We start from the raw sequence: 26,265 nt of genomic DNA, 5'->3' as shown, positions 1-26,265 counted from the left end.
GGATACCATTGGAACAAGCTACTAGGAACACTCGTATACTAAGTAACGCGTCTAATTTCACTCATCGCTCAACTCTTTATCACTAGGGTGCTAAAGATACTCTAAAACCTGGAACATTACTTGTGACTGTCACCAACTTTTTCCTAAATGAGGCCTCCTATGAAGAGAACCCATCAGCACCACCTAGAATTTCCCTAATCATTATTCTTTGTACCCATTGTCTTATTGATTACTATGACTACGCACGATTGAGGAAGACCCCGTGGGGAAAACAATGGATCGTCGATCCGCCATCAAACTCAATGACATGTAAGCCTCGGCACTCTTTTAAGCTTAAAGCTTATCACAAGCCTACAAGGCGTTTAGATTTCGTATTCCATCGTCTAATCTCGTTTAGAGTCATTTTACTGTCGTTTCTACATCAAGGTACTGTTAGGTTATCCCCGTTCCTGCCTGTTTCCCTTGTTTCGACCTATCGAAGCTTCCCAACAAAGTTACTCCTCAATTTAGGCCTCAGGAACCAATGCAAAAAGACCTTGGATATCATCGACAACTTCTTCCTTCAGCATCGTCAAACATCTATTGGACTTCTCTTTCGCAAGACGGGATACATCCTGCAGCCAACTCTCGAGACGGACCGACCTCGTCATCTGACAGCGACCTATCATCGATCAATTACGCAAACCTGCTCACCATAGCCTTTGGACCGCTTCGCGTTGCATTCTCACATGCAATCTTCGATTATATTACGAATTCTGAGAACCATAGGGCTCATACGCGCCTGCACCAAGAGACGGGGACCGGGACTGGGACAGCCTGGGCCTCGGGGTGAAAAAATACACGAGACTGGCTTACACCAAAATCCACCGATCTACCACCAAATCCATTCTCGTGTTTTCTTTTTCCCCCTAGCTGGGGCACCGACCTACTCTTCCTGTGCAGGCGATGGCCATACGATGTGGAACTCGTCAAATGGCGTGATGAATATTCACATACGTCTTGGCTATATGCCACAAAAGCCTCAGTCTCCTCCTCGGAACTGAACTCCCGAGTGAGCTTACTAAAGTATCGTCCCAATGCCGAGTTGAAGCGAAAGGGCCAGTAAGGGAAGGGTTTGGTATCTCGAAACACTATCATGGCGTCCACTCACGGGGTTGGACATTTCGCAGAGTCGAAACTCAGCAGTGGGATTCGAAGCGACTCATCAAAGCCATTACAGGTAAACTGCGGTCTTCCTGTTTCTAATCAGCTTTGGATAAACATCAGGAACAGTTCGTTGTTGAAGACTCTCTGCTCGCCGTCACCTTTCATTGGCGTCGTTGCTGGGGCATTATCGATCCACAAAGCCCCTTTCGACACAATATCTCCTCATTCTGAAGTTTAGAATATTTCTCTCCGAAGCCTCAAAACTTTGAATACCGCCATGAAGGCGGCGACATCATGCTTCCAACCTCCTCCTTCCACATGTGAGATCCAGCAAGTTGGACGAGACGTCACATGAGTCCAAGTACAAAAGAGTTGAAGGATCTCCAGTGATCAGTCTCAACAAACCGATCAAGTTCTCACCTCATTCGTTACCCTCTCATTTCTGCACTCTGTTCTGAGTAAGAGATGAGAACGTCCCTCTTTTACGCCCTTCATGGGGCCCTCGGGGTTGTAGCCCACAAGTCACTTGCCCATTTCAAGATTGAATCCGGTAAAGAAGAGCATCACTCTCTTGAAGGATGTTCAAAGGATGGCAAGCACAAGTGGGTTCCCGACCCTGCGACATTTGTCTTCCCTGAGAACGACTATAAGCCCGGCAACTCCTGGGATCTCTGTGTCGGCACATCCCACTGCGCTCCTCATGAGGCCTTGAGCCAGGTTTCCTTCGATTTCAAGGACAACGGCATCGTCTTCAACTTCAAGCATATCGACCACTACAAGTATGAGGATGTAGCTGTCTACATCGAGCGTGGTCAGCCTCCAACAGAGGACTCTTTCAAGTACAACAAAAAGAGCGATCACTGCAAGGCGAAGAACGACTACAAGGAGGCCAAGTGCTTGGTCCCCTTCTTCTCGCTCTCCGATGGCGGCTCTTACGGCGACCTCTGTCCCCTCGAGGACAATGGAGGCTGGAGACTTTACATCAAGGTCAAGGCTACCATTTCCCACGGGCACAAGAAGTACGAGCTCTTCAGCCGCTCTCCCGATATCAACGAGAAGTACTTCGTTCTCAGCTACACTTGTGCTGAGTGCAAGGAGTGAGTCAATCCTTTAATAAGCATGCCCCACTTCACCTAACATTACTCAGGTACAAGCACAAGAAGATCGAGTTGATTGAGGAGAAGGAGGAAGAAGAAGAGACCGAAGCCGAAGAATCTGAAGAAGAAAAGAAGTACAAGAAGAACAAGGAGGAAGCAGAGGAAGAGGCCGAGGAAGAGAAGAAGAAGTACAAGAAGAAGAAAGAAAAGGAAGAGGAGGAAGCCGAGGCTGAGGAAGAAAAGAAGAAGTACAAGAAGAAGAAAGAAGAGGAGGAGGCTGAAGCTGAAGCCGAAGAGGAAGAAGAGAAGTACTACCCCCGCTTCATCCCATCAATTCGTCAGGACTAATGCCGCTACAGGCACAAGGAACACCACCATGAGCATTACCACAAGCATCACCATAACCATGGTCACAACCACGCTCATCGTCATGGACACAGACATGGTCACCTCCACAAGGAGCATCATCATCATGATCACCGCCATAAGAACCATCATCATGATCCTCATCACAAGCACCATGAGGCCCGCTCTGTGTATGGACACTATGACCATCATGAGCACCACGATGGTCACAAGCACCACGATCATCACGATCCCGGACATCATCACGGTCACCACGGTCATCATGGTCATCACGATGCTTATGAGCACTACAAGCACCATAACTACTATGATCCTAGCCGTCACCATGACTTCAATGCTTTCTTGGACGAGTACTTCAAGCATTTTGGATATCACTACAACCACGACGATCCCGGTCATCACCATGATCATCATGACGGTCACCACGTTGTTCATCACCACCATGATCCTTACAAGCACCACCATGGTGAGCATCACGACGGAAACCACCACCACTATGAGCACCATGATGGAAACCACCACCACAATGAGCATCACGGCCATCATCATGTTGAGCACCACAACCATCATCACGGTCACCACGAGGGTCACAAGCACCGCCACGGTGAGTACCATGACGGATACAACCACCACCATGCTCGTGGCTTGCTCAAGGATATTGTCGATGGTGACGGAGATAAGCGCAATGGTCATGGGCATAAGCACCATCACGGACATCATCATGGCCATAACCACAGCCACGCTCACGACCATGTCCACAAGCATCGTCACAAGCACTTTGACGACCATTACCACTATAAGCAACATCATGTTTACTATGACTATAAGGACGATGGTCACCACGATGGCCACCACGACGGCCACCACCATGGTTATGATCACCATGATCCTTACAAGCACCATCATTATGGTCACCACGACGGCCATCATCATCTTGATCATTACAAGCATCATGACGGTCACCGCGACCCTCATCACTATGGTCATCACGACGGCCACCACGGTCACCACCACCATGATCCTCATAAGCATCACTATGACCACGAGCACGACTACGGCCACCACAGGCGATCGATTGAGCACCACAAAGGTCCAGTTTCTGTCTTCTACAAGGAAAAGAGCGATCACTCTCGCACTCACATTGATGCCTCCAAGAATGAAAAGGCTTCTCAGAGTGAGCTAGAGGCTGAGAAGTACAGGCAGCTTTTGGAAGAGGTCAACAAGAAGCACGAGCACAAGTACAAGTACAAGGACCATCCTGAGCACAAGTATCACTCCGAAGAGGACAAGTACAAACATGAGAAAGAGCACGGGCACAAGTACAAATCTGGACCTAAGTACGAGCACGAGCATGATAAGAGGTCTGCTTTCGAGCACGGTGATTACAAAAAGTCAGAGGAGGAGGTCAAAGAGGTTCTGAAGGAACATTTCCAGGAAGCTGTTAACAAGTTCTACCACACTCATTTCGGAAAGAAGGAGCATCAGCACTACGAGCACGAAGAACCTGAGAAGCACCACTCTGGCCACTACAAGCACAAGGAGCACGAAGCTGAGAAGCATCACCCTTATCACCACGAGCATAAGGAGCATGAGCCTGAGAAGCACTACTCTACTCACTACGAGCCTAAGGAAGAGCCCAAGAAGCACCACTACAAGCACTCAAAGGAGCATGAGCATGAGCCCAAGAAGTACCATCACGATGAGCATGAGGAACACGAGGATGAGCCTGAAGAGAAGCATCACTACGGTCATCACGAGGATAAGGAGCACGAGCATGAGCATGAGCCCGCCGAGTCCGAAGAGTCCTCCCACTACTCCGGCAAGAAGACGAGCTTGGAGAGTGAGAAGAAAACGGCCAAGCACGATGCTTTGGAGAAGCTATGGAATGCGCGTGTCACTCATGAGCGCAAGTTCAGAGAGAAGCTTTTTGCCATTGAGACTGGACACTGGAGTGGTAAGAAGGGCGCCTACAAGCGCTCCCTTCTGTCTAAGTCTCACAAAGCTACTGAAGCTACTGAGGTGGAGGCCAATACTGCCAAGGTGGAGAACTACATTGAAGAGGCTGAGGACAACATCTCCGACGCTATCGAGGAGGTCATCCGAGAGGCTGTTAAACTGGCCGGTCCAGACCCTACCTCTGGAACTATCCTCAAGTACATCAGGAAGGTTGAGAAGGCCATCAGGGGCATCGTTGCAAAGAACCTCAAGAAGACCATCTCCCACATTGTCAAGATTGACGGTGTTGCAAAGCCTGAGGAGGAAGTGGTTGTTGAGTACATTGCTCGTGCTATCAGCGAAATCATCAAGGCTGCTGACAAGATCTTCGCCAAGACCCTCGAGGCTCTGGGTGATCACCCTTCAGATAAGGAGGTTGAACACGCCATCGAGAAGGTTCTCAAGATTCTTGACAAGATCATCGACAAGGAAGTCCGCAAGGCCCTCACTGCCATCTTCGAATTGGAGGAGGAGACCGCTGAGACTGCGAAGTCAACTGAGCATGAGAAGTTGGATAAGCGAAGCAAGGAATCCGAGCTTAAGACAGAGGCTAAGAAGTCTGAGTCTTCCGATAAGGTTGAGACAGAGGAAGAATCCAAGTCTTCCAACAAGGTTGAGACAGAGGAAGAATCCAAGTCTTCCAACAAGGATGGTAAGCGCGACAAGCGCTCCGATCCCTATGACGACACCACGGTCGAGAAGGCTGTTGAAAAGACCGTTGAGAAGTGGGCTGCTAAGTACGTCGAAGCAGATGAGAAGGAGCATAAGCCCCTGAAGCGCTCCGTGCGATTCGCCCGACTCTACAACTGATGCGCTCCCAAACTAGGGCATGGCCATCCAGGCGTGAGGTTGAAGACATCAATCTGAAGGCCAGTGTCACTGGACACAAGAGAACCACTTGACCTGGGTACATAATAAGGATGCAGCACTTTGCGCTGTCTCGTGATAGGTTGAGGAGGGATTAGGTACATGTTTCATCATTTAAGATAGCCATTCCTTCAATAAAAGTACCCTGTCTCTTTCTCTTATACGAGTTCCATGGTCAAGATGTGATGATAAGGCCTTAAACAGTCCTTTAAGAAGCAAGAAAACTTCCAACCTTAAGCCAAAGAGCTAAATAAAGCGATGTAAAGGCCTACTAAGGCTATACTACACTTACCTAAATTTACCTAAGTGTTCTTGTTATTTAGGATAGAGGTCTTAAGTTTTCTTGCCTCCCCTCCCCTAGAAGTCACATCGGCAAGGTTATGTCTTTAATATGGAATCATAAAATTGGTATATTCTGTATCGTGTTCCCAAGCGCCTTTTAACATAAAATCATAACAGTTCTATCGCAATCTACCCATTTCATAAAAGTCGCTCTCTAGTTCCAGTTAGGAGCGTATGTGATGAAAGCCATCAAGCATCCTGAAATCAGACCAGCTGTAGGAACAGTGATGAACCATCCGAGATAGATCCATCCGACCATGCGCCAGTTGATAGAACGCCAATCTCCATTGCATAGACCGACTCCGACAATGGCACCAGTGATACATTGAGTAGTAGACACAGGCAGCTCTGCAAGACTGGTTAGGGAATGTTGTTAAAAAGCGTTTGTGGGACAACTTACTAAGACGAGTGGCCAAGATGACAGTGATAACAGAGCCAAGTTCCATGGAGAAGCCACGCGCTGGAGACATGAGAGTCACACGGTTACCCAGGTTACGCATGATGTTGTAACCATATGTCCAGAGACCGAGGACAATACCAGCACCACCGAAAGCGAGAATCCAAATGGGAACTTGAGCCTTGCTTCCAGGAACTGCGCCGGACTGCCAGATCTGGTAGATGGAGGCATAAGGACCGACAGCGTTGGCAACATCGTTAGCGCCATGGACGAAAGAGGCAGAAGCAGCAGTCATGACTTGGAGGAAAGTGTACAGGAATTCGGCGCGGTTGTCGAAATGCTCAGCGCGAGCGTGGATCTCTTCAACATCGCCAGCAACAACAGACTTCTCGCTCTGAGAACCGACAATATCCTTATCGACACCGTGGAGAATGGCAAACTTGAAAGCCCACCACAGGAAAGCACCAGTGTACCAAGGGGCATCAGGCTTGGGTCCAATCATGGACTTGTGCTGGTATGGGTTGACGGCAGGTTCCTCGGTGGCTTGCTCGGTGACAACCTTCTTGTCATTGCCACCGGCCTCAAGATCTTCACCAAGGGCAGCAGCGCGCTGAGTGCGGCGCTCCTCAAGCTCCTCGCGGGTAAGATGGCCCTCGTAGAAGTTGCGGACAACGCCCTGGAAGTTGTCGGGAGTAGGAGGAACAGGACCACGGCGGAGGAGGAGAGGACCGAGGAAGATGTGGTAGGCCTTGAGTTGCCAATCCTCCTTGATGACGATACGGTACAACCAGGGGACGAGGAAGATGGCCATGAGAAGACCCCAGCCAGCACCAGCAGCAACGATCACACCGGGGATTTGCTCCTCGGTGAGCTTGACCTCATAGGAGCCACCCTTCCAGATGAGAAGCATGACAATGAGTGAGGCGGTGGCCCAGAAGTAGAAGGGGACCAGGATGAGACCCTTGATGGCAGGGCTCTTGCGGAGGAGGACGCAGTATTTTGTGAAGAGGAAGATGGAGGCACCGAAAATACCGGAAAGCATAGGGGCGATGATCCAGGCGAGGAAAACCTGTGAGATGTGAGTTAGTGGATGTAAGTGTCAGATTGTGTCTTTGAGTACTAACCTGAACAACACCTTGCTGAATATCAAGAGAGCCATCCTCCTTGTAGCCAACCCAAGTGATACCAGAGCCACCAAGGGCACCAACACCCATACCCAAAACACCACCAAGGATGGAATGGGTAGTAGACACAGGGAAACCAAAACGGGTAGCAAAGGTGAGGTAACTAGCAGAAGCAACAACAGCGCAAACCATACCCAGCATAAGAAGAGCAGGGCTATCATCAAAGGCCTCGACATCAACAATCTTTGTTCGGATGGTATCAGCCACACGACCACCAACACCAAGAGCACCAGTGAACTCCATGATACTAGCACCGATCATAGCCTGGAAGTAGCTAATAGATCGGGAAGATACCGATGAGGCCCATGAGTTGGCGACATCGTTGGCACCGATGTTCCAGGCATCGAGGAAGGCAAAGATAGTGCCTACCGCGAAGAGGTAGTCGTACTGAGCGAAGACTGCCATTTCAGCGGTGCAGTAAAAGAAGAAGTTCAGAAAGAAAAGAAGGATGTGTGAGGGATCTGGAGAATTCAGCTTCTAGGAGAGATTTCCATAGTATATATAAGTTTTTCAGCTTGTGGAGAAGAAAAGAAAGAATTGTTCTACGTGGGTTATGGAGTTACTCACACGCCCCCCAAGAAAAAGGGCCAAGACAAGACATCGCCAAGACGATTCCACCAAAGAAGAGTAAAAAAGGACCTCAAACTAGGATTAACATCAACATCCCAGGCTTGCCACAGAAATTCTTGTATGCCAAGAATCAGATCAACAGAATGCGAGTGTGACTGCGTATCACAGAACAGGGCTGGAACATGCACGAACAGGCTATACAGCTAGCAATTGGCTTCTCTCAACGGTAGTAACACATCCGGGAGGCGTTGAAGAGACTGGAGACACCTCTCCACTTGAGAACTAAGCTTACATTAAGCTTGTGACTAACCTTGTTTCCTGCTAAAACGTCGCAGGCTGTAACCGGCGATCGCAGGAGAAACGATGATTTGGGAAATAAGGCACGCGACACAAGCTGAGGGGGAATACGATGGGTTTGAGATGGGAGAGTGCGTGAGCACACGACATGATTCCTAATGCGTCACCGACGTCTGAGATGGTGATGCAGATGGCTAATGCTAGGGGGATGTATGCCAAGCTGTAGGCGAGCTATGGCTTGACGAATCCCGGAGGGGAAACGAGCTGGAGAGCTTGTGATGATGGGGAGATATCGAGGTTGAGTATGGAACCTTTCTGAGAACTCAATTGCTAGATTTGAGTTGCTAGACTGTTCTTCTATCCTCTCCAAGAGACCGATTCCTCTTCCTTTCTTGACCGTTGATGCTTGACGGCTCTCAGCTTCTAGAGTGACCCTCGTGTGTTTGAACATCCAAGAAGCACAGACACGCGACTCATAACTCTTTTCAGCCAAACCTCAGAACCTCGAAACACACAACGAAAAAGCGGCCAATCAAACAGGCACCATGCGTTCAAGTCTTCGGTGCACCAAACGAGAAATGCTGCAGGCAGGGATGATGATAGAGGGACCCTGCCCAACTTTATCGTGGATAAAGCCAAGGAGCTTATTCCTTTTTGTGTTAGATCTGCGGGTATTGCCCGAACCAAGCTTTCAGAGCAACGAATGAGAGAAGGGGATCTCTACACGTGTGAGGCGTCAATGCAAGATTGGCTACTGTGGCTGCATCATGATGGTCCAGCTTCTCCAGTATTCTCTTGGTGGATGGAGAGTGTGAGAGGGTATTCTCGGATGATTTATCGGTATCCAAAAAGAGTACATCCCACGCAGAAATATGGTCTGTGAGGTAGCTTTTGAGACAATTGCTATGGGGACTTGTTCTCAAATGTCACCGAGGTAACAAGACAGAACTCTTGGCGTAAAGCCGGTACTGGGATTCCCATCGTCGATGATGGCCATGTTATGATTCCAGGCTCTTCCTTGCCACGGCGTATGTAAATCAGTACTCAGACAGATATTGCCTTTGACCCACTCGTGATCTTCACGGAGTTGAGGCGAGTCAATATGGAGCACCGGTTGCTTCACAAGCAGGTGATGAGCCTATACATAGCTCATCTGTCACAATGTGATGAGTGTTGAATAACGGTTTGGTAAACTACTGGATGTTTCTGTTGATATGAAACCGGGAGATAATAAGGTTAGAAATAAGGTATCGGCAGTTAATGTCCCGGTTGAGATACAGGGTAAGATCTCGGGATTCTAAGTTGATGATAAAAATAAACGTGAAACAGTCAACACACGCGGTAAAGCTTCGACCTTTATTGAAGATCTTATGAGATTTGAAACGGTAAACTCAATGCTTAACTGTATGTGTTTCTTGTAGCTGATATGTCACTGCATGTTCTGTTTCAACGGAGAGAGGCGAGTATGTCGCTGTTGGCATCGTCTACAACAATGCTTTTGACTTGAAGGATTTGATAGGAGAGTATCTTAAGTCAGTGCTGAACGACTAAGTATTATGCTTTGGCATTCAGGCGCTCTTCTAGTCCTTCACTTTCCCAATCTATAGATTGTAGACTCCATATCCCACCTTAATAAACGCACTTCGAACAATGAGGAACGTACACACGACAGATTGCCGGTTTCAGTCTAGCCCCTAGAGGGGCTCAGTCCACCTCTAATTGGTTCGGCTAGCACAATACCTTTGTTCGCCCCACATCCGCCCCACGCGAGAAAATTTCATCACATCCACAAAGACCCAGCATTGCAATACATAGATTTTATTTTCATATGTCTCTTCAACAAATCACAAGCGTAATTGGTTTAGTGGTAAAATTCTCCGTTGCCATTCGAGCAGCGTCGGGGAGCCCTGGGTTCGATTCCCAGATTACGCATTTCTTTTGCTGTTTGCACATCTTCGCAACTTGTTTCTTTTTGAAACCATGGTATTCTGACTACTAACTATACTGCTCTGAAACGGGATGGGTACATCAAGCGGGTGCAGACACATCCTTCTCCTCATGCTGTGTACCCTGAATCTTCTCCTCATCGAGAGTACGTCCCCCAAGACCAATGTCCGCCTCGTAGAACACGTCGACGACCTTCTTGTAAGAGGGGACAAAGTTAACAGCGATGGGGTACGACCACGCTGCGACGAAGAACATCATTGGGACGACCATTGAGATACCAACATTATGCATATCCGCAACAGCTCCTGTCAGGGGAGGAACACAAGCACCTCCAATAACACCAGCAATAATAAAACCACTGCCTCGCTTAGTATGACGACCAAGACCTCTCATACCCAAAGCAACGATAGTAGGAAAGCAGATAGACTCGAAGAAGAGAACGATGTAGAGGAATGATACACCAGCGGTTCCGTGATGGACGATAGGCGGTCCGATGAAGACAATGCACATGGTCAAGAACACAAAGAAGACTTTTCGCGGTTTGCAGAACTTCATGAGAAATGTTCCGAAAAAACGACCGACTGTAAAGGCTGCTTGTGCGCCGGCAAAGAGCTTGGCTCCCATTGAGTCTGATGTTCCTTTGCGCATCTCAGTCGCGTAGTTGATGAAGAAGCTCGCAATGGCAACTTGTGCGCCGGTATAGCAGAACTGAGCGAATGAAGCATGGAAGAGCTTATACTGTTTATAGAAGGGTTTGTCGTCGGCATCTGAATGTGTCTCTTGAGCTTGCAAGGCCATATCTGAAAACTGTTAGTGACGGTAGTGCTGGCGCAGGGGATTTTGACGTACCAGCGTCGGTGATTTCGGGAATCTTGGAGACGTAGAACAGGCACGCCAGAATCAAGACGAAGACGGCGATGGAGAGGTATACCCATTGCACGTTGGCAAGCGCTGCCTCATCGTCGAGATTATTGAAGAAGACATATGAGCCGAGAACGGGAGCAATGACGGTGCCGATACCGTTGAAGGCTTGGGAGATGTTGATGCGAATTTCCGAGTATCGGGGAGGACCGCAAACTGTACATGTTAGAGATATACATAACAGAAGATGACTTGACATACCAGTGATGAATGGGTTAGCAGCAGTCTCAAGAGAGCCAAGTCCGTTTCCGATGATGAAAATTGACATGCAAAAGCCAGCAAACGACTTTGCCTTGATACAAGGAATAGCAATCAACGCGCCAACAGCATACAAGCAAAGACCCCAGATAAACACAGCCTTATACGAATAATGACGAAGGATCCACGCGGCATGTCCCAGCGACGCAAGAGGATAAGCACTGAAACGTTTATTAGCTCTACTATAATACTCGTCGATAGTGGTACACATGCCCAAAGTACGCAGCCTGAAGACCTGCCGATCGCGCACGATCGATATGGAGCACCTTTTGAAAGTGCTTGTTCAGCGTATCAAGGAGTCCATAACTGAAACCCCAAAGGAAGAAGAGAACAGTGACGAGAGCGATGGGCCAGATAGATTCTCGCAGGGTGAGTTCCGCTGCCTTGGTGACCTTTTTATCCGAGACCTTTAGCGATCTCTCCTTGAAGAACTTTTTGGCGCCCATGATGAGAATATTTCGATAATTACACCAACTTCAAAAAGAGAGAGAAAAGAGCAACTTCGGAAGCAAGAGGAGAACAGCAGCTATTTACAGTCTTTTTCGGTTGGAGCAGACCCGAGCAAAGGGGGCGGTAGTAACACATTGACCGTCATAGAAAGAGGGTGGCATCACGGTTCTCCTGCGCTGTAACCTCATTAGGGAAAAGTCTCCAGTAGCTTGAGTATGTTTGTTGGAGAAAAAACCTGGGGATTTGCGGGGGAAGGGGGAGAGGAAGCCTGAAACGGGTTAGTTGATGGAATGATAAGCATGGTTTATGGTTGTTCTGGTCTGGACATGATTCAGGTTTTTGCGCATGGGATCGTTGCAATGATGGACCGAGTGGGAGGGTATCTGGGTTTAGGATGCAGTGAGTGATACTTCTAGAAGAGTTTATAGAGATATGCATTGCTTTCTAGAGCAGTGAGTAATAGGGAATATTGCTGTTTGGTCATGTTGTTGATGCATATCGAGCAATTACTCCAACTTGTCAAGGATTCATCTGCCGAACGTGGCTGGCAATAGCGTCAATTCTCAAAGGCACTATCCCTCGGCAAGTCCCTGTTTCTGAAATTATGACCTCCTCCTGCTTGATTACGATCCCAAGAACGCGGGGGCAGACGTGAAGTGAAACACAAAGCTAAATCCTCCGCTCGTGATACGCACGCTTCTCCGCAACTTACGTGCATAGAGCGCCTTCTTATTACGGCCATTTTCATGTCTATCATCGGACTATTTTCTCTTTAACCGGCTCGGTTTGTTAACTCCATGCCGAATGGTAATCTACTTGGCACGATGAAGGGTAGCCAATCGCATTAGTTTGTTGGTTGCGAGGAAGTTTGATAAAGTGCTGTGTCTCAGGATGGGAGGTGAGACAAGGGCAGTTGAAGGTTTGATGTGAATCGTTGGTCGAAGTGATTTCGTATCAGAAGGCTCCAAGTTAAAGTCTATTCACTCCCCTGACCATGATCAACGAGTGTTCTAGACTTTGTCACTGTCACGTACGAGAACTCAGAGAACAGTCATCTTGTTCACTCAACATCACAGTGCCTTACAGCGTGAACATCCTTTCTGCACTGGCAGAACATCGAATACAGTTGTCATCCAACATCCTCATTCACCTGCATCTGAGAGAGGACCGAGAGGTAAGGAGTAGGGGATAAAAGAAATGACGGCTGGCTCATCGAAGGACATATGCAAGGAGCCTTCAAGTGAGTAAGTAAGTAGAACCAAAAATAAAGTCTTTCTTTTAGTGCACGCTGTGTCAATAGCACAAGTGAATCTATCTAACCCAACCCCCTGAAACTCCAAACTATGTACCATTCGCTCTTCGTCCACCTCTAGTACTCCTATCAACATGTCTCTTAAGAACCTTTCTCGTCTCCACCAAACTCCTCTTATGCTTGCTCTTCGCCTTACCCATCGTCATGAAAATATTCTTGTTGCGCTGCTTCTCCCTATTACTTGTACTCTTGCCCTGGGCCTGCATCTTGGACTTGCTGATAGCCCGTGTGCTCTTGTGCTCCTCGCGATCTGGCTTGCCCTCTTTAGCAAGCGCAACACGCTCTTCTTTGGTGAGTTTGCGGAGACGTGCGGGGGCTTCGATTTGCTCGGCGGTGAGACCGTCGTCGCGGTGGCGGTCTTCCTCCTGTTGGCGCTTGCGACGGTTGCCCATTGCTTTGTCGATGGAGGCGGACATGCGGAGTTCTTGGAGTTTGGCAAGATCGGCGGGTGTGAGGATGGTTGTCGTGGCGAGCTTGGAGATGCGGTCGATTTCAGCCTCCTTCTCCTCCAGAGCCTTCTTGGTCCTTTCGTCCATGGCGGTTTCTTCATCCGTCTTTTGCTTCTTTGATGCAGGCTCATCATCGTCATCCTCCTCATCAGAAGAGTGATAGACATTAATCCAGTCCCCAGAGTCGCTACTGTCATCAGAAGCAACCTCCCACTCGTCAGACTTGTTTCCCTCATCCTCTTCATCAGTAGCAGCATCCTCGGGAAGACCCTTGGCAAGTCGTTTCTTCTTCTTTTCCTCCTCCTTCCACTTCTCCAGAAGCTCCAGACCCTCAATACCGCCGGCATCCTCCTCACCAAACTTGCGCTGGGCCTGAATACCAGCCTTCAGGTTGATAGTAGCATTCTTACCACGGTCTCGCTTCTTAAGAAGCTCGGCACCGACCTCTCGGTACAATGACAAAAGACCCTTGGCAGCCATCATAACACCCTTGTCCTTACTCTTGCGGTATTGGACCAAATCTTGTAGTAGAGTATCGGTCATAGCCAAAGGTTGACGAGCGCAAATTTCACGAATGGAGTTCAGACCAGCAGCAGCGACCTCAGCGGCCGAAGCTTCTGAAACGAACTCATTTGCGATCTTCTGAATCAGAGGTTCCAGCACGTCAGGAGGCACCAAGTTATGGACTGCCTGCGCCAGTGAAGCCAGGAAAGAAGTAACAGACTGTTGTCGAGGAGTAAGGAACTTGATGAACCAAGAGTAGAGCGCCACGATAGTCAACTTGTGCAGACCAACAAGTCGGGTAACTAGTTGTGTCACTAGAATCTTCGTATCAAGAGATAGCTTCGCCTTGGTGTTTTGTAGATGTTTCGAAAAGAGCTCCTCAGCAAAGTTCTGAGGATCGTGGAGGAGGTGAAGAGCTGAGAAGTTGAGAGGATGAGGCTTTGTCTTCTTGCGCTCAGCGCGCTTGACCTTATCAACAGCCTTGTCGTAGGCCTTCTTCGACTTCTTGGTCTTCTTGTTGATTCCCATCTGATGCTTGACCTGGCTCAGGTCGACCTCCTCATCACTGCTCTCGTCTTCAAGGTCCTCACGTTCTTTATCTCCGCCCAAGAAGAAGCGAACAGCGCCGACAACAACCTTCTCGTTGTCGGACAGACAAGCCTCCTTCATGACATCAACAGGCTTCGCATCGGTCCAGAATTGCCGCTTCCACATCTCACGGGTGAGCTTGATGGCCCAAATAGCTCGAGGAGAGGATCGATCGGCGGTAACAAGGTTGTAAAGAACGGTTTGAACGGTACGGTTGAGAGGGTGGTTGATAGATTTCGTGTTCGAGTTTCGCAGATCGCTCAAGATCTTCTGGAACAGAGTTTCACGGAGAGTTTTGCTCGGCGACGATACGAGGATGGGGAAAAGCGTCGTGAGGACGCTGGTCGAGTCGATAACTTCCTTTCGTCGCAGCAGGACCAGACTTCCCACGATCTTCTCCCGCAGCTCAGGGTGCAGAACTACATGGTGCTGTGTAAGAATAGCCTTCAGATCGTCGGGAAAAGTAGCAGTCTCTTCCTTGTAGCAATCGGCGACGTGAGCGATTAGATCGATGATGTTGTGAAAAGACTCGACAGAATCGGCGGTCGCAGTGCCAGGCGAGACGAGAAAGATCTCGCGCTGAGCTTCATACTGTTCCCATTGCTTCAAAAACTCCTCCTTGTACGACCTAGCGCTTCGTATCAGTATTTAATCGCAGCGTCGAGAATTTAGGGACGTACTTGGGATCGCGACGGATTTTTTGTTGCAGACTCGCGCTGTAGAAATTGTCAGTAAATGGCCAAAAAGAAGCTTAATTGTTTCGCAATCGACGTACAAGTCAGCATCGAGCTTCTCGAGCGCAGCGACCTTTCGTTTGACCATTGCGACGTTGAGGCCTTCGCTGTTGATATGTTGATGTGAAGCGGGAGGGTGGGGGATTGGTCCCTTTGAACTTTGTCTGCGAAGGAAGAAAATTTGGGAGATTTTCTGACTGATAAGATAAGCTCATCCACACGCGGAATTGGACCGCTGTTCTAGGCCTCAACTCTCAACGCTGGCAACAGATAGACAATTATAACTCTAGATAATGAAAATGTTATATAGAATATTGAAGAGCAATAAGCATAAACAATTATGGTTTGTCAGGAGTCAAGTGTGTTGATTTGGTTCTGCACTCCAATAACACTCTTTGTCTGCTTTGGTATCCTATATTATTCGATCATAAACTTAGAACACCTCTTCAAGCTCAAGACCTAAAGTATTCAGAATATACCGAAATTATTAAATGATTATTATTTCCTTATGATGGTTTTTGTATTTCTTATCTAAAACTGTACACCGTTAGGTATAGTGATCAAGATATCATCAGAGTTAGCCTATATGGTCTTGGGCCATCTGCCTGTGTGTGTGCATAATGCAGCTCAACTGTTCCTAGCTACCATGCTGTCTGTAGAGTTGCAGGCATTGTGATTGATGTGTGAGGAGAGATGATTGATGGCGAGAGAGGGAGAGGCAGCTGATGGATTAAGTGTATGAGGCTCAGCGAGAGGTCCCGTCACCAGACCTGCACAATGATCACAGCGTGATCTCAAAATGACACCAGTTCAAGGCATTAATCATCTTCAATCGAATCGAACCATGTGGTATTTCTATTTTCGGATAAGGTATAGATGGGCGGCACGTGGGGGCCTCGTGGGTTGGCATGATGTGAAAAGAAGGAAGGTGCGGTAGCCTGATGCTCAGCCTTATTTTAACGACATGTCATGATGAGCAGTATCAATTCAACGCGAACAATAATTTTGTATATGAATTGTCCCTTAATGAGTTCTTCCTAGATGCTAGAGTGCTCAATTGACATCATTTCCTTCAATTGGCCCTAGGCAGTTGCGAATAGCTTCACGTATCACAGTCATGATGAACAAAACAAGTAGATATAAGAGTCCACAAACTCCCAGTCTATGATTTCAGCGTAAAAAGAGACTATTATACAACCCTTCGGCGGGGTACCACCCGTCTGCTGCCCATTAATGCGGAAAGGTATCATAGGCAAACATGAGTCTAACACGAGCATCCCCCCTCCACCAAAAGATCACTTTTTTGTTTCCCAGACAGCGAGAGCAAATCTGGACGTCATCCATGAGCTCCTGCTAAGCTGTGTTTGGCATTAACAGCAGCTGTTGTTACAAGTAGGCCCAGCTCTTGGGCAATACTTGGGCCACGCTCCCCAGACTTCTCATATCACCTCTCCCGCTCCCCGAATCGTTCGAAATGTGTTTAAACGCGTTTAAGCAGCGATCTCTACACCTCCTGTGGCTCCCATGGCCTGGTAAAAATGCGTTAAAATGATGTTCAGAACTGTTAAGGGGGCTGAAATTGACATACCTTCTTGAGATCACCGTAGATGGCGAACTGACCGGCGGTGAGGGTACCGACCATGAAGAGACGGGCACCGATACCGGAGTAAGAGCCACGGAGACCGAGCTCCTTGCCGATCTTGATGAGACGAGAGACAGTGCCCTCACCGGGGAGACCCTGGGTCTTGTTGATCTTGGAAAGCATGGTGTCGGCGGGCTGAGAGACAATGGCGGCGGCAAAACCGGCAATCAGACCAGAGCCAAGGTTGGCAACGGTCTGCATACCGTCGGAGAGGTCCTTCTTGGGGAACTTGCGGAAGACAGCCTCAGAGACCTTCTCGTAGACGACGAACTTGGCCATGGTGTAAGGAATCCTAACAGGCAAAGTCAGTTTGCTGAAACTCAATTGAGCGGTATAACAGCGGGAATACTCACTGCTTGAAGAGAATGGGACCGAAACCGGCGTAGAGAGCACCGACACCCTCGTTCTTGACAATCTTACCGAAGCCAGAGACGAGACCGCTGGCGTAGGTGGGCTCAGAGACGAGACGGATACGGGTGGCCTCAAGAGGGCAGAGAGCGATATCGGCGAAGAACTCAGCGGTGGCGGAAGAGGCAAGGTAGACAGCAGTTCGGTTCTTGGAGGCGGTCTCGTAGCCGAGAGCGTCAATCCACTGCTGCTTGAAGAACTCGTAACCACCGAACTTCAGAGCACCCTGGAGGAAGTAACCGGCGAAGGTAGGGCCGACACCAGTGAGGAGAGCACCAGCACCCTCATTCTGGACAACCTGGCGGAAACCACCGACGAGACCGCGGTTGTAGGTAGCGGGGTCGAGCTGGATACGGGTCTTGACGCTGTGATTTCAGAGTTAGTGACTTGTTCTTTCGGTTCGATTTGGTGCGCTTTTGCTTCTCCGTCATAGTTATCAAGGCTTGCAGTACTGAAAAGTGTCCATCTCGGGCCAATTGAGTTCCCCGAGACAAACCCGCACACCAAAACCCTCTCAAGCAATTGACGACGAGAAACTCAGCGCAGAGGCGATTCAAACATACACATCGACGGGAGTGAGACCACCGTGGGTGACGGAACAGCAGACAGCACCGGCAAGGGCGAATCGGGAGTAAAGAGCAAGACCAGACTTCTTCTCGGGGGTCTCAGCCTTGATGTTCTGGACGACGGCGTCGACCTTTGCGGAACCGGTAGAGGCAGCCATTGTGAATGACGGGTTATGGGATCAGACGAAAAAGACTGAGGGGAGATTAACAGGTGGTGGAGTGAGGAAGGAGAAAGAAAGGGAAAGCTTTTGGTGTTTTGAGTGACTTTTTTTTTTCCTTTTGGTCCCGCGGCGGAGCTGGGGGGGGAAAATAATGCCTCCTTTGCATTTTTTTGAGCTCGGGAAGACTCGGATAATCGGCGCCGGCGAATGCACGGACCGGGCCAAGGGGACATGCTACGCAATTTGTGTCCGTTAGGTAACAAGCCAGAGACTGGTTTTCACACTCATGATGCCCCATACCATGCTATCCACTGGCTCACAGCAGCCAACAGATCTTGAATACAAGACCCGGGGTAACAGTAGAAATTGGGGATCTCCCCTGTTAGCCTCCCAGAAGCAAAGTTGGCCAGTGACGTTATTCAAAGACCGCTCTTTTGGTGTATCACCAAGCTATCTCATAACTTGCAACATGTAACCTGATAAATGACTGACATTTCTCATACTCTGCCAAGACCTAAACATCAGTGAGTTTCTAAATCTCTTCATCTTACTCATACAAAATGAAAAAAATGCCAGATGTTTTTGAATTCTCACACACTGGGCTCCCCGAGAATTCCTCGGCCAGACCCACCAGTAACTAACCGTTGCTCGCCAACGTGTCCACGGCATTGGTTGGATAAGACAAAGACAAGTTTTTTCTTGCGTGCTTGTTTATTTTATTACCGGGTCAGCCAATGGATATTACGCGATAAGCAATGTCTCTTCTGTTCGCCCCTGCTTGACTCGGCCTCGGAGGTTAATCAAGTTCGCGACAGTGCGTTTTTCTCCTTCGACGTCATACCCTGTATAGTTTCATGAAGATGATATTCAGGTGGATGGGAGACTCTTGAGGATATCAAAGTTTTCAATGCCTCTCATAGACTGACTTTTCCTCAGGTTTTCCTCTTCTGTCTAGCAGCCACTTCGGTATGCATCCAGCCTGTATCATGCAGCCCTGATAGGCGCATCTCAGATGAATCGCCGGTTTCACCACCTTAAGCCGACGCTGAACCACCATAGCCATCACCCCTGTTCAGCCAAGCTTAACCTTGTGTTTCTTTCCTTATCTCCGATAAGGAACTTACTGCCGGTCCCAACGTTTGGTTTGTCTTTCAGTGAGTTAATGTCATAAAATAAGTGAATTACCTTATATCAGAACATAGCATGTTGTCAACTTACACGGACTTGTGATTCCATCGCTCCTTCCTGAGGTCAATTGATGTCGAGAAACCTTCCTGATTTGGATATTAAATCAGTTCAACAGTTCATGGTGACGTCGATGAGGCTATTCGCAAATGCAGGAGCGCCATTTATTTGTGGCCCAACTTATGGTTCAAGCTCGCCTTGCATTGCATATCTATTATAGAAATCATACAAGATTTCAAATAATCACCAACGTCAAGCGCAGGAGTTCATTGCTACCGTAGATCCCTCATTCCCTATCATCCTTGCCATCCCGATCAAACAGCTTCAGGATATTCTGATTATCATAAGCTGTCACTAAATCCAAAGTAGAACGCCCATCAACATCTTCTGCCAAAGGATCAACTCCCTTGTCCATAATAGCCTTGAACAGACACTCCTTCTCGTCTGCCATTTCATGAAGCACAGTTCGCCTTTTATCGTCTCTCGCTTGCCAGTCCACTCCCAATCCATCCAACCAACTCACCACCTCATCCGCTTTATCGTCGTCATAGCCTCTCATGGCAAGGAAGAACGCTGGTGTCTGACCAGCGTTGTTGCGCGCATTGATATCCAGTTCCAACTTCAAGAAGCGCTCAAAGGGGTCTCGAGTGTGGCTTCCATCGTAACAGAGGCACCCGAAGACGCCGGAGGCAAGATAGTGTAGCGCGTTGTTCCCAAGCCTATCAGTAGCAAGCATATCTGCACCCTGCGTGATAATGTAGTCAAGCCAGTCGGGCTCAGTTTGGTCAAACTCACCATGCGCCAGCGCGGCTAGGCCATAGTGGAGTGGTCGATACCCATCAGCATCAGTTTGGTTGATTAGAGCCGGTACAGCGTCCCCAAGATCCCTGAGTGCCTCCAACTTATCGTCGTTCAGAGCTCGAGATCCGAGTCTAATATGTAGTGCGTTTCTGCCAAAATTATCCACTGCCAAGGCATCTGCCCCTTTGTCAAGCAGGAGTCGTAGAGGCAAATAATCTTCTCTGGCGCCTTTGCGACCCCTGCTTGACACTCGCTCACAAGCAGCCAAAAGAAGAGTTTCCCCAGACCCATCGCGGAACTCCAGGTCAAGACCGGCTATCTCTAAGATCGGCCCGTAGACACGTTTTACTTTCAAGATTTCGTGCACAACTACCCTTTCGGCCATAATGGGTGGTCTGAAAATAGGAGGATTCTTAGCATAGGGAATCAACTCAACCGTAGAATCCTTCTTGTACCATGCGTGGGTCGCTATAGCTATTGGTAGGGAAGGTCTGTTTGGCAATCGAACCTTTTCAACGATGAGTAGGCAATTGGCATATGGGCTGAATCCAGCCCCCAGTAGAGCTTCCATCATCTGTTTGGCAGCAGCATCTCGATCAAATTCAACGCCGCCCCGAAGCGTAGCAAATGCGGAGCTTGCCAAGATCAAAGGATGGCCTTGACGTATCATCTGGGCTTCCTGGGGAGTTGCATTTGGATCTAACCGTTTTGCATCCTCTAATGTTATCTTCCAAGACGCTGCAAGGGTCGAAGCCTTTTCGCCAGACAACAGAATGCTCAATATATTTGGGTATTTGGACTCAATCGCAGAGAGAATAGTGGTCGGACTGACTTCTGCTCCATGGCCAACCAAGAGCCGAATAAACTCTTCATGGTACGCTGCTTTGTTCAAACATCCATTTCCCTCAGAATCGACGGTGTTCACGTCAGCGCCTTTTTCGATCAGCGACTTCATTGCCGCAGTCCGGAAGGTACCCCATTTCGTGAAAGAATAAAGCAGTGGTGTACATCCCTTGTTGTCTCGAACTTCCATATTTGCCCCCTTAGAAATCAGATATGGCAAGGCGTGAAAGACTTGCCACCACTCTTTACCAGTGACTAGAACATGGAGAGCAGTAAGACCGTCACGACCTCGTGCGTTTATGTCGACACCTTTTTTCTCTACCAATACACGAATGACTTCCATATTGGGCGAAGAGCGTCGACAAGCCGTCACAAGCAGAGGCTCGAGCTCTTCCATGGCTTGTTGCAATATCCATTGATCATCATCAAACTTGGCAACGTCTTCTGGAGAACAGCAGTCATCGACTAATTGATAGTAACCATATTCGACAAGTCGCGAAAGGATCGACACACCATCGACATCAACAGTAGTATAGTCAGCTCCAGCTTTGTACAATTGCGTTACCAAAGAGAAGTGGCGATCCGACAGTAGTCGTGCTACTCTCTTCCACTTTGTATCTTTTGCGCGTGGGATGAGTGTCTCGCCTAGCACCGCTACCTCTGTTTGACGAAGAGCCTTGCTTCTCGATATGCCCACATGAAGAGGCGTTGGGAGTTCAAGCTGTCCAGCTTTCTCCTGGCAGTTCCAGAGGAGGTCCGTAACATAATCCTGCCACTCGTCTGATGCAAAAAGCATCGCACGGTAAAGAGCTGACTTTTGATCGTCCGAACCCAGAAACACGTCTGCTCCTGCATCAAGCAAAGCGTTGATGATCTCATCATAACGCGAGGCCTCATACACTGGATCTAAAAGTTCAAGCTGAGGCCCCGATACAAGCTCATCAAAGTACCTATCCTTGTTCTCGACAGTGTAACCAGCCGCGATGATCGTGTCGGGATCTTCCAACTGGTAAAAGGGAAGGTCATCATCACGAGGTATTTTCTTGAATGGCCCGCGCCTCCAAAGACGCTGCTCACGTTCGAAGAAGACACACTGAAGAATTGGAGGGAACCAAGGTTCAGGACAGCATGTGCCTCGGAGGTTATCAAAAGTTGGATTAACCTCAGCTCCTGCTTCTATCAGGAGTATCACGGACTCGATGATACCCGAGCGACTGGCGTAATGTAATGGCGTGTATTGGAAAATATCCTTCTGGTCGAGAGCCAATTTCGTGGCGTCGGGATTCAGCTCGTGCATGCGCTGAAGTAGAAGGCCAAGACTGTTACTTCTCTTACACCTCGAGGCGATGTGGAGAGAGTTCATCCCTTGGTTCGTGTTAACGAAGGGATCTGCACCGGCGCACAACAAACGGTCGACAGTGTAAGTGTTCGTGGAAGCGGCAAAGTGGATGGCCCTCAGCCCTTGGGTATCTGACGTGTTGACATCGGGTGATTGATTAAGGAGCCACCTCAAGCAATCCTTTGCATGGCAATTGACCCCATGGTTTCCGTCCAGACGCATGCGGCAAGCTAGATGTAAAGGAGTCGTACCAGCGTAGTTGGGTTTGTTTACATCCAACCCCGCCTTTTCGAAAAGCGAAAGGAATATTTTCCCTTTACCTGATAGCCTTATGGCATTTGGGATGAGAACCAACTCGTGGCATAGAGTGTTGCCACGCAGGTCCACGGCACAAGGTGACACACCAGCATCACAGAGGTATTGGTATACCTGAGTAAGTCTGTTATGTGCGTAATCAAGGTCTGTGATACTGCGAATCGCTTCGTGAAGAAGAGTTCGCCCATAATTATCGCGGACATCCAGGCTTGCCGAAGCTTTGATGAGATTCTCAAGAATATCAATTGTCATAGGGAGCTTTGGGGATCTGCCCACGGCCCGACATAAGGGTGTCCGGCCTCTGATGTCTCTGGCATCGATATCAGCTCCATATTCGAGTAGAATACGCAGACATTCGTCCTGGTAGGAGAAACCCTTGGAGACAAGAATATGTAAGGGCGTCTCTCCGTCAATATTTGGCAGCTTCGGATCCGAACCCGCTTCTAGAAGTGTTCTCAGTAGTGCCGGCAGAATGCTGTCTCCGTTCTTCCCATTCTCATCTCCAGAGTTCCCAGACGAAGACAATCTATCATAATGAGAAAATACGTAATGGAGGGGACCGTTTCCTTCGAAATCAATGACGGTACGATCCGGGCTGTATTTCAGCATCTGTAAAGCAAGGTCTGAATCATGATAAATGGCAGAAAGAAGAGGTGTCCTGCCTTTGCGGTGTTCTCTTTTGTTGATGTTCACATTCTCCTCTTGCAACAGGAGCTTCAGGTATTCCCTATCATCTTCCTTTGGCAGGCAATGCAGCGCGGTCTTCCCATCCTTTGTCTCAGCATTTGGATCAGCGCCCGCTTCGAGTAGACGTCTTAACTTGTGAGAAAACTGCGCTGAGTGTATAGGAGCACGACCCAGAGAATCTCTCTCGTTGACGTCTGCGCCAGCTTGAGTAAGTAATGCCAAGGCACGGTCAAAATCTGAACAGTCCAGATCCGACATGTAATGGGGAGATTTATATGGCCGACGTATGAAATGAGACTGTGGCTCACAGAGCTCTATCAGAGGGGTCGACCAGGGGCGTTCTAACACATTCTGTTGTTGGTCCCAGACATCGGCCTCCACCCTGCAAGCAACAGAAGCATCTGCACCAGCATCCACCAACACCTCAATTGTTTCAATACAGCCTGTTCTAGCAGCTAGAAAGATGGGTGTCTCGAATCCTGTAATATCATTCGGATTGACATCAGACTCCTGAAGAAGGCGTTTAACGAACTGGGGCTGCCTGTTCTTTATGGCGATGCGCAACGCAGATCGTTTCTCGGTAGTGTTTAAAAATGGAAGCATCGCTTCCAAACTCTTGACATGGCCGTATGATGCTACATATGACAATGGTGTATCTGCATACTTTTTGGTCGGCTCAGTGCCTTTCGGGAGACGTGGGACTGTAGGGGCTATCCCTTTTTCAATGAGTAGCTGAACAACATGTGCTTTGTCTCTCTTTGCAGCTACATGCAATGCCTGGTAGCCTTTAAAGTCATGAGTATCGGGCGATGCCCCATGGTTTAGGAGCAGCTCAATGATATCTGCGTGTCCGCTTAAAGCAGCCCACCATACCGGGGTTCTTTTTCTTGCGTCTTGTTCGTCTATGCTCTTCGGGCCCAGACGATCGATGAGGGCCGGGATGCACGCTTTGAGACCGCACAATGCAGCGACATGGAGATCCGACATGGAGATGATTTCATCTTCAATACTCAATCTTTCAGAGTCATCCAAGTATATTTTCAGCCAATTGTTTCGTGTCTCCGTATTGCCCATGAACAATTCAATTTGTTGATACAGTAAGTCATTGGGTAAGCAATCCCACCCAGATTTTGCAGCATGCACGTGCCAATTCTTTATAGCATACGCTGCGAACGGAAGGTCCACGTTGCGGTTGCGTTCGCGATGGATAGTTTCTGACGGAGTAAGCGTTTCGTTTTGAAGCCAGCCTGAGCAGAGATATCGGAGGCAAGTGAGAGCAAGATCGTAGTGCGTTGGTGAGGAGTCCAATACGGGATAAACATGTGTGCGGACTGTTCTTGAGGTCCCAACCAAAAACTCGGTCAGTGAATGGTGCACAACGCTCACAGCCTCGTCTGGCAAGATCTCGAGCAAAGGGCCACAGGCAGTCCGAACCAGATCCTTGTTCTCTTTCAGACTATCTGAGAATCTGCTTCCATCGACTGTCTTGAGCATATCGGCAAGCTCTAACAGTCGAAGAGGACGAGTTGCGTGAGTCACCCATTGTAGGATCATCACCTGCGTGTTCTCTGAAATGCCCGATCTCCGAGCATGTTCTCGTAGAATGCCGATGTACATATCATCTAAACCAAGTGGAAGCTTGCGGATCGTCTCATGAATGTCGGCTTCTGGCTCCAAAAATGCTTTCATAGCCAATTTAGCATAGAGGAACAGACCGTTGGCTCGGCCAGGTACCGCTTCTTTGACAAGCTGTTGATCGCGCGCAGAAAGAGAGGTGCCAGATAGCCAGTATCGCACGTAAGTAGAAATATCGATATCCACAGCCTTCTCGTCCATTCGGAGGTCAATAAATTCCATGCCTCTCATTGCGGCCTCGACATTGGCAGTGGGTCGGCTGGTCAACAACACCTTCACAGACGAAGGCTTCCAGTTACCAAGTTCAGCCAGCTGATTGACGAATTCGCTGTTTCCATGGTCCATTTCGTCCAAAGCATCTGCCACACAATAAACTTGTGGTATGGATGCCAAAGCTGTCCTCAGGTGTCTCCATAGTTCATCAGTTGATATGCTATCCAGGTCCCGACACTCGTCAACATAGGCCTTTAAGGTTGCCTGCAACGGGGGACAGTAGATGAGGATCTGATCCAACCAGTCTCTGAGAAGGTTGATGGGTCGGTGATTGGCATCAACAATCTGTCGAAAGAAGAAGTAAAGAACTGGAATTTCTTCTTGAGAGAGTTTGTGAATCATGCTGGCCGCAACGACAGACTTTCCGGAGCCGGGAACACCCTTGATCCACAAGAGGCCATCTTCTTGGCTCTCATGCCATTTGAGGTAGTTCTCTGATCTGCGAATCCATTCTCCGGTGCCTCTGAGATGAAATGCCAAATGTTTGCGATATTCGCTGCTTTCATAATCGTATTCTGTAGGTCGCAGCCACTCGTGGATGCGGGCAATAGTAGCTCCAGATTGCGGTAAGATATTGGCCGAATTATAATTGCTGGTGTCGTCTTTATTGATAACCACAATGTCACTGCCTTCAGGCGATGGCGATCGCTTGTCAGACATGTTGCTCAGCAGATTGATCTCTGTCAAGACGAGAAAATCCAATGTTGTGAAAAGTATGAGTGAAAATGATGAAATTCTTTGCGTTGCAGAGATGGCCGAATCTCATTAACATGAACTCCAAATTAATACGACATGATGAAAAGATAGTGATCGTCGCAGATCTTAAGAAGTGAAGAAGATGATTAGGCTGCAGTCAGCAAAAGGCATGGATTGGTTCACCTGATGATCCTAAGGGACTCCGTAGTCCATAGGACTTGCCGACTTCCCTCAGGCACTGCACTGCCTTCTTGGTCAACCCCATGAGAATGAGAAACAAGCTCGTGATG

At 48.6% G+C, this 26,265-nt stretch overlaps 6 protein-coding genes and 1 non-coding gene across 7 annotated transcripts; 2 read left to right on the top strand and 5 right to left on the bottom strand.

The window, feature by feature from the left end:
• Window positions 1-1,135: 1,135 nt before the first annotated feature.
• Window positions 1,136-5,414, top strand: BKA55DRAFT_683782 (uncharacterized protein; the record flags this gene model as incomplete). The annotated part of the gene is made up of 4 exons (XM_046198546.1): window positions 1,136-1,271; window positions 1,610-2,243; window positions 2,294-2,551; window positions 2,603-5,414. 4 exons carry the CDS (start codon window positions 1,136-1,138, stop codon window positions 5,412-5,414), a joined length of 3,840 nt encoding a protein of 1,279 aa, XP_046057493.1.
• Window positions 5,415-5,967: 553 nt separating this feature from the next.
• BKA55DRAFT_589105 (phosphate transporter) lies at window positions 5,968-7,799 on the bottom strand (the record flags this gene model as incomplete). Its single annotated transcript, XM_046194883.1, has 3 exons — window positions 5,968-6,161; window positions 6,214-7,279; window positions 7,335-7,799. The coding sequence occupies 3 exons, from the start codon at window positions 7,797-7,799 to the stop codon at window positions 5,968-5,970; spliced, it is 1,725 nt and encodes a 574-aa protein (XP_046057492.1).
• A 2,251-nt stretch (window positions 7,800-10,050) lies between these two features.
• On the bottom strand, window positions 10,051-11,833 carry BKA55DRAFT_632500 (major facilitator superfamily domain-containing protein; the record flags this gene model as incomplete). The annotated part of the gene is made up of 4 exons (XM_046196963.1): window positions 10,051-11,008; window positions 11,058-11,285; window positions 11,331-11,548; window positions 11,595-11,833. 4 exons carry the CDS (start codon window positions 11,831-11,833, stop codon window positions 10,290-10,292), a joined length of 1,404 nt encoding a protein of 467 aa, XP_046057491.1. The 3' UTR covers window positions 10,051-10,289.
• Window positions 10,112-10,193, top strand: BKA55DRAFT_t24. The gene has a single exon. It is a non-coding gene; the product is annotated as a tRNA-Gly (tRNA).
• Window positions 11,834-13,094: 1,261 nt separating the features above from the next.
• Window positions 13,095-15,578, bottom strand: BKA55DRAFT_552531 (SDA1-domain-containing protein). The gene is made up of 3 exons (XM_046191441.1): window positions 15,466-15,578; window positions 15,371-15,406; window positions 13,095-15,318 (listed from the first exon to the last, which is right to left on the bottom strand). The coding sequence occupies exons 1-3, from the start codon at window positions 15,510-15,512 to the stop codon at window positions 13,179-13,181; spliced, it is 2,223 nt and encodes a 740-aa protein (XP_046057490.1). The 5' UTR covers window positions 15,513-15,578; the 3' UTR covers window positions 13,095-13,178.
• A 980-nt stretch (window positions 15,579-16,558) lies between these two features.
• On the bottom strand, window positions 16,559-18,441 carry BKA55DRAFT_552528 (mitochondrial carrier domain-containing protein). Its single transcript, XM_046191440.1, has 4 exons — window positions 18,038-18,441; window positions 17,420-17,839; window positions 17,013-17,358; window positions 16,559-16,953 (listed from the first exon to the last, which is right to left on the bottom strand). The coding sequence occupies exons 1-4, from the start codon at window positions 18,196-18,198 to the stop codon at window positions 16,915-16,917; spliced, it is 966 nt and encodes a 321-aa protein (XP_046057489.1). The 5' UTR covers window positions 18,199-18,441; the 3' UTR covers window positions 16,559-16,914.
• A 1,027-nt stretch (window positions 18,442-19,468) lies between these two features.
• On the bottom strand, window positions 19,469-26,235 carry BKA55DRAFT_58639 (ankyrin repeat-containing domain protein). Its single transcript, XM_046194554.1, has 2 exons — window positions 26,159-26,235; window positions 19,469-26,100 (listed from the first exon to the last, which is right to left on the bottom strand). The coding sequence occupies exon 2, from the start codon at window positions 25,937-25,939 to the stop codon at window positions 19,673-19,675; it is 6,267 nt and encodes a 2,088-aa protein (XP_046057488.1). The 5' UTR covers window positions 25,940-26,100; window positions 26,159-26,235; the 3' UTR covers window positions 19,469-19,672.
• Between the last annotated feature and the right edge of the window lie 30 nt (window positions 26,236-26,265).

This window comes from Fusarium redolens, assembly GCF_020744475.1.
Source record: "Fusarium redolens strain MPI-CAGE-AT-0023 chromosome Unknown BKA55scaffold_1, whole genome shotgun sequence".
In the NCBI taxonomy this organism is placed as follows: domain Eukaryota; kingdom Fungi; phylum Ascomycota; class Sordariomycetes; order Hypocreales; family Nectriaceae; genus Fusarium; species Fusarium redolens.
The sequence above is the reverse complement of the archived record's forward strand: the minus strand, read 5'-3'. Positions and strand labels throughout refer to the sequence as shown.